Source organism: Oryzias melastigma, linkage group LG22 (genome assembly GCF_002922805.2).
Source record: "Oryzias melastigma strain HK-1 linkage group LG22, ASM292280v2, whole genome shotgun sequence".
NCBI lineage: Eukaryota > Metazoa > Chordata > Actinopteri > Beloniformes > Adrianichthyidae > Oryzias > Oryzias melastigma.
The window spans coordinates 8,911,933-8,923,775 of NC_050533.1; the positions used below are offsets into that span (position 1 = coordinate 8,911,933).

The window sequence follows — 11,843 nt, forward strand, 5'->3', positions numbered from 1 at the left end:
ATGTAATTCACATGAACATCAACAAACCTCACCAAACGGGGATTTCAATTAAAATATCAACCACAGCCAGAAATAGCAACAGGATTAAGGCGGATTTTTGGCTATTCCTTCTCTATCTTTTCTGAAGTATTTCCAAAGCACCGGCAGTAGTCTTTGAAACTCCCTTGTGTACTCAAGTACCTGGCAACCCAAAGATGCTGGCACACACCTCTTTTTAGCCATCTGGACCCTTTTGTTTGTTACAAATATGACCGCTCATGTCATGACACCTGAATGTCCATTTATCTCTATCACGGAGTCCAAATCCAAGTATTTATATACCTTATTCAACAATCAAGTATGTTTGTTTGTTTTTTATTCATTCAGCAAATTCCTTATCCCAAAGTTATAATCTTTGTGTTAGTTGGGATATTTTCATGCACCATATGGGTGTGTCTCAGTTAGCCCCCTTAAAAGGTCCAGGATGATGTAGTGGAGTATCCTCATTCTCTCCAGAGATTACCTCTAATAAGAAGGCTTGTATTTATAGAAGGGCTGCTCTCTGTGTACCCCGTCACAGTGCTGCCTGCCCCAGTTTCCTCCCTGCTTTTCCACGCCGCTTCTGCCTTCCCCACATCAACTCAGGTAAAGATTTCTTTAATAGTCTGAAAAACATCAGGAAATTGGTTTTACTTGCTTGCTTGATGAAAGGGTAAAATAAAAAGCCCTGAACCATTTTATTGCTTTTTCCTACAATCTCTATTCATTGTTCAGCTGTTTTATTTGATCTACAGATAAGAAAATCAAACAACGATGTCCACTAGTGAGCGCTTTGACTGCCATTACTGCAAAGACTCACTGCTGGGAAAGAAGTACATAATGAAAGACGACACGCAGTACTGCACAAAGTGCTATGAGAACTTATTTGCTAACTGCTGCGAGGAGTGCTCCACACCCATTGGCTGTAACAGCAAGGTAAAGAAACACATCAGGAACCAACTCTTGCTTCACCAGGAAAGATTGTAAATGCACATCATTGTACACTTTAAAAAATCTTGTAAACTTTCATTTGATGCTTTACAGGATCTGTCCTATAAAGATCGTCACTGGCACGAGCAGTGCTTCAAGTGTGCAAAGTGCAGCCGCTCACTGGCAGACAAAGCCTTCGCTGCTAGAGACGACTTGTTGCTCTGCACCGAGTGTTACGCACACGATTACTCCTCCAAATGCATCACCTGCAAGAAAACCATTTTGCCAGGTAATGATACACTGCAAAAGCAAAAAAAAAAAAAACAACTCTAGTTACGAAGAAATCACTAAAACTATTTGTAATTCTTGTTTAACAAAAAATCTTAGCTTCATTTCCACAGAGCGGTCCGGTCCTGCATTTTGAGACTTTCCAGTGTAAAAATGGACCCATTGAACAGTACCGAACATTACCTCAAAAGGGCCCCATCTGTTGTAGGTCCATAGAAAAGTGGAACATTGGAAAGCATCAACATAGTGCTGAGCTAGTGTTTCTGTTTTCCTCTATACGAGGGTATTCCACCACGGAAGCGCCGCAAAAACAAACCGCTCAGTGGGAGCAAGGCTTAACTGAGTGGAAACACTCGCCAAAATGAACTTACTGTACCACTTCTTACCGGACTGGACCGCTTGGTGGAAACAAAACTATTTTAAGATGTCAAAATCTAGAAAAAGGAGTTCCACACAAGCATTCCAAAAGCGAAAAGCAAGCTAACTGTTAGATTGGTTTACTTCAAGTTCGATGTTATACAGTCAAATAATGTGGATTTCTTAGCTAGTTCTAAGTAAATGTTTTGCACTTTTTTAGTTTATATGTATCCAATTGTAGTTTATTTTGATTAAAGTGACAAAAGTGACAAAAACAAGTAGAAATTACTAATTTTAGAACAAAATGTGAACAAAATGAGAATACGATCTCAGTACAATCCTAAAAAGTCCTCATAAAATACAAAATGAACACTTACTCCTGTAATGTAAATTACATTTTCTGTTTAACAATGAATGCAATTAAACTTTACCATAACATTCCTAAAATTAAACCAAAAACGACAAGACAATTAGTTTTTTGGAGTTTTAAATCATGTTTTTATGTGGTTTTGAATGTGGAGCAAAAGGATTTTGACTCATTTTAACAATAATTTCTTTATTTCTAGATCCTCTAATAAGACCAAAAAGAAACTCTTGGTCAATTTTGAGAAAAGTTTAGAAAGGTGTGAAGTTAACTCTGGTAAAACATCCTGAATATCTAAAAACAAAGTTTTAAATTTTTGCAAATATCTAATAGTTTGCAGTGTAGATACCTGCAGCAACAACTGACACAATCTAACCACATTTGGAGACAAGCACCATGGAAGTCTGCGGGTTTAAATCCCGCCTGATGGACATGTAAACTAATGCATGTAATAAGTAACTTGTAGTTACTAAGACTTAAGGTCATGTTGTCCTCAACAGCACTTGTTAATAAATAAGCCTCGTCAACATGATGCTTTTTTGCTGACCTGCTGGTATTGCTAACAGCTTGCTAAATTGTGAAAGCGCAGAAATGAAAGTTGAAAGAGAAGTGATGCATAGAAGGAAATCCAACAGAGAAGTGTCTTCCTTTATCATCTGCTTAATCTTAGCAAACAGTAATCCTATCACACTGTCAAATAGAGAGCTCATTCAGCATATTTACTTTGACATCAGGAGATGCAAATAATTGACAGTGTAACATTAAGTGAGTATCGCAGAAATAACTCATAAAATAGGGATTCTTTTTTGTAAAAGTCGTTGATAGAGTTGATATAAATATAGTCCCACTCTGATCACCTTTTGTTTTATTGTAAAAGCGTTCCCAGTGATCTTTTAACTACGATTATGCAATTTTTAGCCAAAAATCAGAAAACCTGTAATTTTCTAGAACGGGGGGGTTAACTTTTTGATTTGTTGACCACCAAGGGTTCTAAAATTTGACAGAAGGGCCGGACCACTAGCAGATATGTGGCGTGTTTTAGTAATCATGGAATTTGGACAAAAACATGGTAATTTTGATTAAAAATGTATATATTTTAAAACAGATCATTTTGAAGTTTTTAGTTCGAAACTGTGACTTTTGTTTCTCATTTTAGTGCCAACTGCACCAATGGGATGATGTCCTTAGAGACAAACACAAACTTCAAGAAATGCTGCGTTCATGTGCTGTTGGGATGATCAGAGAAATGCCCGTCGAACTCCGAAATTGAATGGTTCAGAAAAACAATGAATCTTTAAAAAAAAAAAAACACATAAATGCAGAACAATTTTCTAGACAGAGGTCAATGTTTCAACATCTATGGGGAGACACCTGAAATACAGGGATGATAAAACAATAATTAGGATCATCAATATAAAATATTCTAGTTTGGCGGACCAGATTGAATAGTTTGCAGGGCCCCCAGGCCATAGTTTGCCAACCCCTGTTCTAGAACATAGTTCTTCAGAGTGGTAGTGGTTCATTAGAAATACACCTCTAAGCTCTTTTTCATACAGCATTTTTCTGTCTGTTCCTGATTCACAATGATTTGAATAAAGAAATACTCAGAAATGCAATTTTCAGCTTAATTTTTTTTTATACGTGCAAGAAAAATGCCCCAAGGACATGTTAAAACACCAAAAACACTATGTTCATTGGAGTGAGTCTTTAAAAGAAAACAAAGGTGTGGGTAACCTTGAGTGCTGAAGAACCTCAAACAGGCTTCGAATAAACTGCACTTTTTGTCTATAAATTAGGACTGCTGCTTCTCATCTCAGTAAATCAAAATTCTGTCAAAACAGTAAAGTTACTATTTTCCAAAAGTTCCCAACAAACATTAACTTGAAGTTTTAAGGGGCAATTATTTTGCCAGCACTTTGCAGTAACAATATTAATGATTAATATGGTTTGAATTCCTTCCCACAGTTGGATTATTTCAGGTATGTTTTCATCTTTCTAGTACAATGTGCGGGCTGCACGGTGGCGCAGTGGTTAGCGCTCTCGCCTCACAGCGAGAAGGCCCTGGTTCAAATCCCGGCTGGGACCTTTCTGTGTGGAGTTTGCATGTTCTCCCCGTGCATGTGTGGGTTTTCACCGGGGACTCCGGCTTCCTCCCACCGTCCAAAAACATGCTTCATAGGTTAATTGGTGACTCTAAATTGCCCTAGGTGTGAATGTGGGAGTGAATGTGTGTGTGATTGAGGCCCTGCGACAGACTGGCGACCTGTCCAGGGTGTACCCCGCCTTCGCCCATCAGTAGCCGGGATAGGCTCCGGCGCCCCGCGACCCCGAAAGGGAAGAAGCGGTTAAGAAGATGGATGGATGGATAGTACAATGTGCTGACTTTGTGACAGGCTCTCGAAAAATGGAGTACAAGGGGAACAGCTGGCATGAGACCTGCTTCCTGTGCCACCGCTGCCAGCAGCCAATGGGAACCAAGTCCTTCATTCCCAAAGACAATGGCTACTTCTGTGTTCCCTGTTTTGAAAAGCAGTTTGCATACCAGTGCTGCGCCTGCAAGAAGGTACAATTAGCAAATACAATGCAGAAATTACAGGGTTCTTCTTATAATAATAATCTGTCTTGAGTTTCTGTCATGTCCAGGCCATAACGACAGGTGGAGTGACTTATCAAGACAAGCCGTGGCACAGAGAGTGTTTCCTCTGCATTGGCTGTAAAAGGCAGCTTTCAGGACAGCGCTTTACTTCCAGAGAAAATTACCCATATTGCCTTGAGTGCTTTAGCAACCTCTATGCAAAGAAGTGTGTTGGCTGCACCAAGCCCATTACTAGTGAGTCACAGCTCATGTTTATACACTCATTTGGCTCTCATTCTCATTTGTATAAGAACTGTCAGAAAAAAAAAAAAAAAAATCTAACAAAAATGTTTCAAATTCTTTCTTTTGTGCGTTTGCAGGTTTGGCAGGGGCTAAATATATCTCCTTTGAGGAGCGCCAGTGGCACAGCGAGTGCTTCAACTGCATGCAGTGCTCCGTGTCACTAGTGGGACGTGGCTTTCTCACCCAGCGCGATGACATTCTGTGCACAGAGTGTGGGAGGGAGAAGTGAAATCTCAGTGGTTGTTGGTCCATTTCCACCACTGTGCACAACAAAAAAACTTCAGCTTTGCTTAGACGAATGTTGTTCCCTTAAAGACCCACTCCTCCGATCATCAGTTGGTCTGATAATTTTAATTATTCCGTTTTTAACCCAAATCAAAAAAATAGTTTTCTAGGTCATAGATTTTGCAGAGCAGCAGTGGCTTTTATATCCCACCCGCTTACAACTTACTCACACTCCAACCGAACATTCTATAACAAGTGTAATCTGTTTTTAAACAACATTTTTCTAATTTACAATTTGCATAAAGACATTTCCAGAAATTCAATTTTAATCTTAATTTTCTCTATATATGTCCTCCATCATGAGAAAACTGCCACAAGAACATGTTAGAAACACAAACACAAATTCTGTACCTATTAAAATGTTTGATTTTTATGTCATAAACTCATCAGCAAGTTCAACTCTGACTGGATTTTAAAATGTCCCAGTGAGAACCCACAATTCAATCTGATTGAGTTGCAGGAAAATCTTCACATGTAATTAACATGAAAATTGTGGACAGCAATGCAAAAAAAACGTGTTCATAAAAGCAGTTTTTCCCATTCAAAAATAAAATCCTTGTTTGAAAATTGCATTTTGCATAAAACGTCATTATTTGTTATCATTTCATTGATGACCTGCATCAGGAATCTGCAACATGCAGCTCTTTTTTCCTTCTATTGCTGCTTTTTTGTTTTGCTAAAATGCTAACACCTTAAAAACATTTTAAACTAGTTGGTTTAGTTAATCACATACATGCTGCAAAATAGCATTTAGTTGTTATAATGATAGAAAATACCTTGTTTGACTTTAATCCAAGTAAATCTTCTGCAGCAGGATGATCTAATTTGACATATGTGTATTTTATTTTTTAATGAACTTGTATGTGGTGCTGTCAAGTAATGAAACTAAAGTTGTTAGTTATAGAAAATATCATTCAATTATTGTAAAGATTTACATTTTATAATGGCTTCATACACATAAATTAAGTATTATTTCTGAATGGTTAGGGGGGAATTTGGCAGCTATTGCTGAGTTTTGGTCAGTAAAAAACTTCACCAAATGGCTCTTTTGCGCTAAAGGTTACAGACCCCTGACCTATATTGTATTAAGAGTGAAAAATATGCAGTAGGATTTTTGCAGAAATCAGCAAACAGGCAAAAAATGTTATCACAATTGTCTTTTCCCCAAAAAGCATGTATAATGTTTTGAAATCTTGTAAATGTGATTTATTATGTGAAACAAATAAAAAATATTTTGCATTTGCAACTATTTTTCAATAGAGTTAAAAAAAATGGTAATTCATTTTTTCAATTCATTGATTAAAATAAAAGCACATCTTTAAATATAGCAGTAAGTTTTAGCCTTGTGGGGGGAAAAAAACTCACTAAAGGAGTTAGAAAATAGACTGTAAAGATGTTTAAAACGGTTCATTTTGTAAAACTGATGGCTCATCTTGATATTTTCGTGCTTTAGCTTTGCCAACCAAAATCCTCAGAAACAACAAAAACAACCACAGACTTCCATGTATCATTTTGTTATGATGGCACAAGTGAAAAGATTTCCGTATCTCTACAAACACAAATGAAAATTACAGCTCTGTTTTCTTTTTATTGCCACTTGGTTATATTGCGCCAAGGAGGATAACTACTCATTGTAAAACCTAAGCAAACTTCAAATGACCATCTGGAGTCTACCCATGATTTGCTCAGTCACTCGTCCATCACATTCTGGCCAAAGCCACGGCTTTATTTGCTCCTCACTAAAACCAACAGTGCAAGAAACTGTGTCGCCGGCCACACAAATGATCCTAATCCACACACTGTTTCAACAGCTGTGGAAAAATAAAGAGTTTTATGGATGTCCCCTCCTAACCCTTCCGCAGAAGGATGTAGAGGAAAGATTTCCCATCAGCAAGTCCTGATGCTTTTTTTGTTCCTCCTTGGTGGTGAACTTGCTCACCCAGCCCAATTTGCTTTATTAATATCCATTACTTTATGGCTGCCTTTAAAGTCCTACTCCGATCGTCTTTTGATCCATTTTAAAAGTAGTCTTTTTACTATGATTATGGTGTTTTTTTGCCAAAATCAAAAAACCTGTGTCCTTTTCAAGATAACTTTTTGCAGTAATGCAATTTTAAACTAAATTTTCTTTAAATATGTCCTCCATCATGAGAAAAGTGCCACAAGAACATATTGAAAAACTTGAAAACGTTATAAATTAATAGTAGAATTAATGTTTGTTTTTTTTTTTTAATGGAACGGGTCAAGCAATTTAGTGGTCCGTTCTATTTATGTTCTCGTTTGAAACTTGAAAGCTTTTTATTTAACTTTCAGTTCAGTTTGTAATATATATCCTTTTTCTTATTTATATGGGGAAAAAACTGTTGCATCATGTTCCCTCAGTGCATCTGGCATGTTTGAAGTATGATAAGAAATAAATATTTAAATCTAAACAACCTCCTGATGATTACACATTTCTCTTGGACAAACATAGTTATTTATCCTATCGTGATATGTTAAAATCGTGATATATGAAAAAAAAAGCAACATCGTGATATAAAATAATTCTCTATTGCCCAGCCCTAGTGAAAAGTATTTAATTCTGCTAATTTTGAAACTAAAAACAGAGCAATCTACATCAGGCACCTCCAATATCCGCCCGTGGGCCAAATGCAGCTGGGGTTCTAATGTTCACCGGCCCGCAGACTCCTTTCATAAAATCAATAACATGCAACCCCGAGCATTTTCTAAAAACTGTGGGCAGGCAGGATTTCTTGATTGACGCTGGCTAAATTCAATTTTAAAGTCCCTCTATGACAATTAAAAAAAAAACGTTCTAAGTAGTGCTTTAATTATGATTATTAAGTTTTTAACTTAAATCCAACAACTTAAATGTCTTATAAATACATTTTTCATGTTGACAGTTTAATTGACACAGATTTAAAAGGAGAAATACATGGAAATGCAAAAACAAAACTATTTCTTAGATTTGTTCTTTTTCATAGGAAAAATGCCAAACATACATGTTAAAACTAAAAAAACTTATTTTCATCAGAGAGGGACTTTAAGCCACTGTTGTGCAACCTTTCCATGACACTCTCTAGGTCGGCTGTAAATAAAAAAGAAAATATGACAATAAGAGCCACCCTGTCTAGGACGAGTGGAAATTCCCAATTTTTTTTCAGTGAAATATGAAACAACTTTGTCTGCCAAGATACTGTGGCTGTTTTCATGGATTTGAATATCAAGAGAGACGACAAGAATGCTATATGTGACAAGCTATCTGGGACTGAATGGTGGGAAAATTTGACAATAATTTGATATTAAAAAATAAATTTGTTCCTCTTTCCAAAAAGTTTGGACACCCTTGATCTATATTTTTTCCAAAAACAATCAGAGCAGTGGAAGGACCGAGCACAGAGAAAGTATAAGTTTCACTATCTTAAAGGTCTCACCTTCTAACCACCTGTTCATCCTGTAGAACAAGTATGACCGTGAGATGTTCTGTAAGCATCATCCCAACAGGTTTTAAAATATGTTATAGTTTAAGCCATGGAAACATCACTTAAAATCTGAAACTGTTTCTAAGAAATGACGATTGTGTTACATAGAAAGTCCCTCTGAAACAAAATGCTCTGGTCTGTGTGTTCACTTTGACACTAAACTCTGATATTTGCTTTGCTGAGTAAGAGTTTGTTTTAAAGCTGTTTGCTTTAAAGAGAACCTTTCCTCATCTTCAAACCCCCACACCCAATTGCTGCCCATCTTCAACAAGTTAGATCAGTAAAGCAAACAGACTGAAACCCTCAACAAAGCTGGGAGGGGGTCTGATTTTCACATTAGTTTAAGCTTAAGTAAATCGAGTCTTAATCCACCATTACTGGAGCTCAGAAGGCTGTAAAAAGGCAGGCAAGAATGTGCGCTCGAGCAACTGATTTGATGAATCATTTTTTTTTATTTTGTGCTCTGAATCAATTAGTTTCTCTAAAAAAAAGCCCCAGATGGTTTGTTAGTTCTCCTTCCTTTTTTTCCAGTCTGAGCCGCTTAAGGCCCAGATCCAGGAACTGCAAGAGACAACTGAGGAAACTATAACATGCTGAACGGAGTTCAAAGCCAATCATCCACTTTTATCTTCAGCAAGGTGGAAAAAGTGTTCAAGTTTTTCTTTTTAAGAATTAAGATTTTCATAATAAATTCAATTTAGGTTTGACTTTTTAAACAGATTTCAGAGCCACCAAGACGTTCATCAAGCTGTGGACTAATGACATCAACGTTCATTGTGTTTTCCAGTTGGATGAATGCAACTCCTGACAGCAGATGGTGTCTAACATATGGTGTAATGTGGTATTGTGTGCCATATCTCAGGTTATAAAAGGAAATGTCCGTTTAAATGTGGTTTTGACGTTGTGGTGCTTTGCTTCTCTCTTTCAGCAACACTTCTGCTGTGGGTTACATACAGTTTTAGTTATTTCAGAGCATGTTTTTGTGTTTTTTCTGAAAAGGGCAACAGAAGGCTTTTACCTGCCTGGTTGAACATGCTTACATTTACCCAGAGGACTTCTCATGAGGCCAGAGATTTGTTCATGTGAGAGCAAAACCTGTAAACACAACACTTTCATCTCTGGATTTGGGGAATAAATCTGAATAAAGTGTTTACTTTCTGGAAAAAAATATGCATTCAAGTCTATTTTACATCAATGCTTGTTACTGTTTTGTTAGCAAAGCGCGACCTGGGAGAGCTCCTCTATCAGTACCTAAACATGCAGGGAAGTCGCAGCAGGGACTCTGAATCCCATCTTCACAGAGCAAACAACGTCAGCATGCTCTGCAGTGTTCTGGCAGGACAAACAATTCTCCTAGTAACCTAGGGCCCTCTGGGAAATTTTCTCATATCATTCAGAGAAGGGCCCAAGAGACTTTGGCGAGCATTTCAAAAGATAGTTGGCGCCCTCTTGAGGCTTCATTGTGGAACAATTTTCCTGCAGCATGAATTGCTAAACGGCTGGCTTACCATTTTAGAGGAAATAAGCTATGAAATTGAAGACTAACTTGCTAGAAAATGTTGTTTTTAAACGTTTATTTTATGTATGAGTTTTTTTTTTCTTTTAGCTTAAATGCCTTAACTGGTGTGCTTAATGTGTTTGACAATAAGAAAAAAACAGGCTATCATCTTTATGAAGCAGACCTTGACCCAGCTCCAGTTTGATGCATTTTTATTCTTACACTTCTGACCTATACCTCTCATTGTGTTCCTGTGTATCTCTGGGGTTCAGGCACAGCCAGTGCACAGGCACACTCTCGCTCCACAACACCCTGAGGTGCCTTGAATCTATGTGTCTCCATTCACCTCTGTGCACCTTCACGTGCAGCTGAGGCAGAAAGCTGCCCTTCGTTCTTTTTAGCACAGCTGCTGTCAGATTTTTTGTGGGGATGGCTTCCATGTGTGCTAGATGTTTAAAAGCTTTGTTTTCCAAGTAAGGAGGCCATATTTATATTTTTTGACAAATTATATAATATTTGGGATCAAGACTGTCCGGCTACTGTTGGACACAATATGGAAAGGTCACCACCAGTCTGTTGAGGGCATACAAGCACACTTGGGGACATTGTAGAGCAGGGGTGTCAAACTCAAGGCCTCCTGCTGGTTTTCCAGAAATCCTGCCCTATCTGCTGCTGATTGCCTGGATCAGGTGTGTTTAGTCAATATGGAGCTTCAATAGCAGATTGGTTGGAAAACATGTAGAACACCAGTCCTTGAGACCTGGAGTTTCACATTCCTGCTGTAGAGTAACCAATCAATCTTTGAGACTTGTTTTTTGGATTGTGGGAGGAGACTAGAGTCCCTGGAGAGAACATGCAAACTCCACACAGAAAGGTCCCAGCTGGGATTTGAATCAAGGCTTTCTGTCTGTGAGGAGACAGCACAAACCACTGTGACACCATGTAGCTTCATGCTGTGTAGCAGTTCCAGCTGGTTTGGTTTAACCTTGAAATAGTCAACAAATAAATGTGTATGTGAATCAAAACGCCTCATCTCTACTTTTCAACTCAGTCTCTACATTCCGAGGACATGTTTTCTTAATGATTTTGGTGTGACAGAAATTGTTGAGACAAACCACAAAGGTAATACAACATTCCCACCTGATAATGGGAGGAGACTGGGCCAGTTTTAACAAATTGAGAAGAATAAACTGGGATCATTGGCATGAACCACCTTTCAGAGTGAAACTGTTTCATTCAAGAAGCACAAAGTGGTGTTTCGGTCTTCTTCAGAGCTCAAACTGCAGAGGGCAGAGTTGCTCAATGCAAAGAGAGCTCTAAAATGTCTTACAGTAAGTTCAACTGTGTGTATGTGTCTTTTGTTTTATGTCTTAAATGTACTGATCCAGGTGATGCTGTTCTGAAGTTGAGTTTTAAATATTGTATGAAGGGACAGGAATTGTGTTGGCGTAAAATGATGCTGAGGGTGGAGCAGCCAGGAAAGTGGCCTAAAGGAAGACCAAAGAGCAGGTTTATAGATGTAGTGAAGGAGGACGGAAGTGTGAGCAAGAAGGAGGCAGTGGAGGGGGTTAGATGAAGGCACCGTTGAGATTTCTAAATGGAACACCGGAAATGAAATGACAATCATAAAAAAAAGCAGATTTTCTTAATTTGTCCACAGAAGGGAAGGTTGTTCTGTATGTTCAGAATTATTCAGGTGTCTTGAATCTGTTCACATGACTTCCTTAAACACTTGTAATACTA

The 11,843-nt window shown here is 37.9% G+C and overlaps 1 protein-coding gene across 2 annotated transcripts; it reads left to right on the top strand.

Moving 5' to 3' along the window:
• The first annotated feature begins 483 nt into the window (after positions 1 to 483).
• Positions 484 to 6,366, top strand: fhl5 (four and a half LIM domains 5). Of its 2 annotated transcripts, XM_024266344.2 has the most exons (6): positions 484 to 624; positions 774 to 954; positions 1,063 to 1,237; positions 4,351 to 4,520; positions 4,601 to 4,787; positions 4,913 to 6,366. In XM_024266344.2, the coding sequence occupies exons 2-6, from the start codon at positions 793 to 795 to the stop codon at positions 5,062 to 5,064; spliced, it is 846 nt and encodes a 281-aa protein (XP_024122112.1). In that variant the 5' UTR covers positions 484 to 624; positions 774 to 792; the 3' UTR covers positions 5,065 to 6,366. The 2 variants fall into 2 exon arrangements, with proteins under 2 accessions (XP_024122112.1, XP_036065749.1); XM_036209856.1 differs by having other exon boundaries at positions 4,601 to 6,366.
• The last annotated feature ends 5,477 nt before the right edge of the window (positions 6,367 to 11,843 follow it).

Excerpts from the sequence above, each read along its gene's own strand:
- fhl5 (XM_036209856.1), top strand. The coding sequence starts at position 793 with ATGTCCACTAGTGAGCGCTTTGACTGCCATTACTGCAAAGACTCACTG. Across the intron at positions 1,238-4,350 it reads CAAGAAAACCATTTTGCCAG|GCTCTCGAAAAATGGAGTAC; the intron begins GTAATGATACAC and ends ACTTTGTGACAG. Across the intron at positions 4,521-4,600 it reads AGTGCTGCGCCTGCAAGAAG|GCCATAACGACAGGTGGAGT; the intron begins GTACAATTAGCA and ends TGTCATGTCCAG.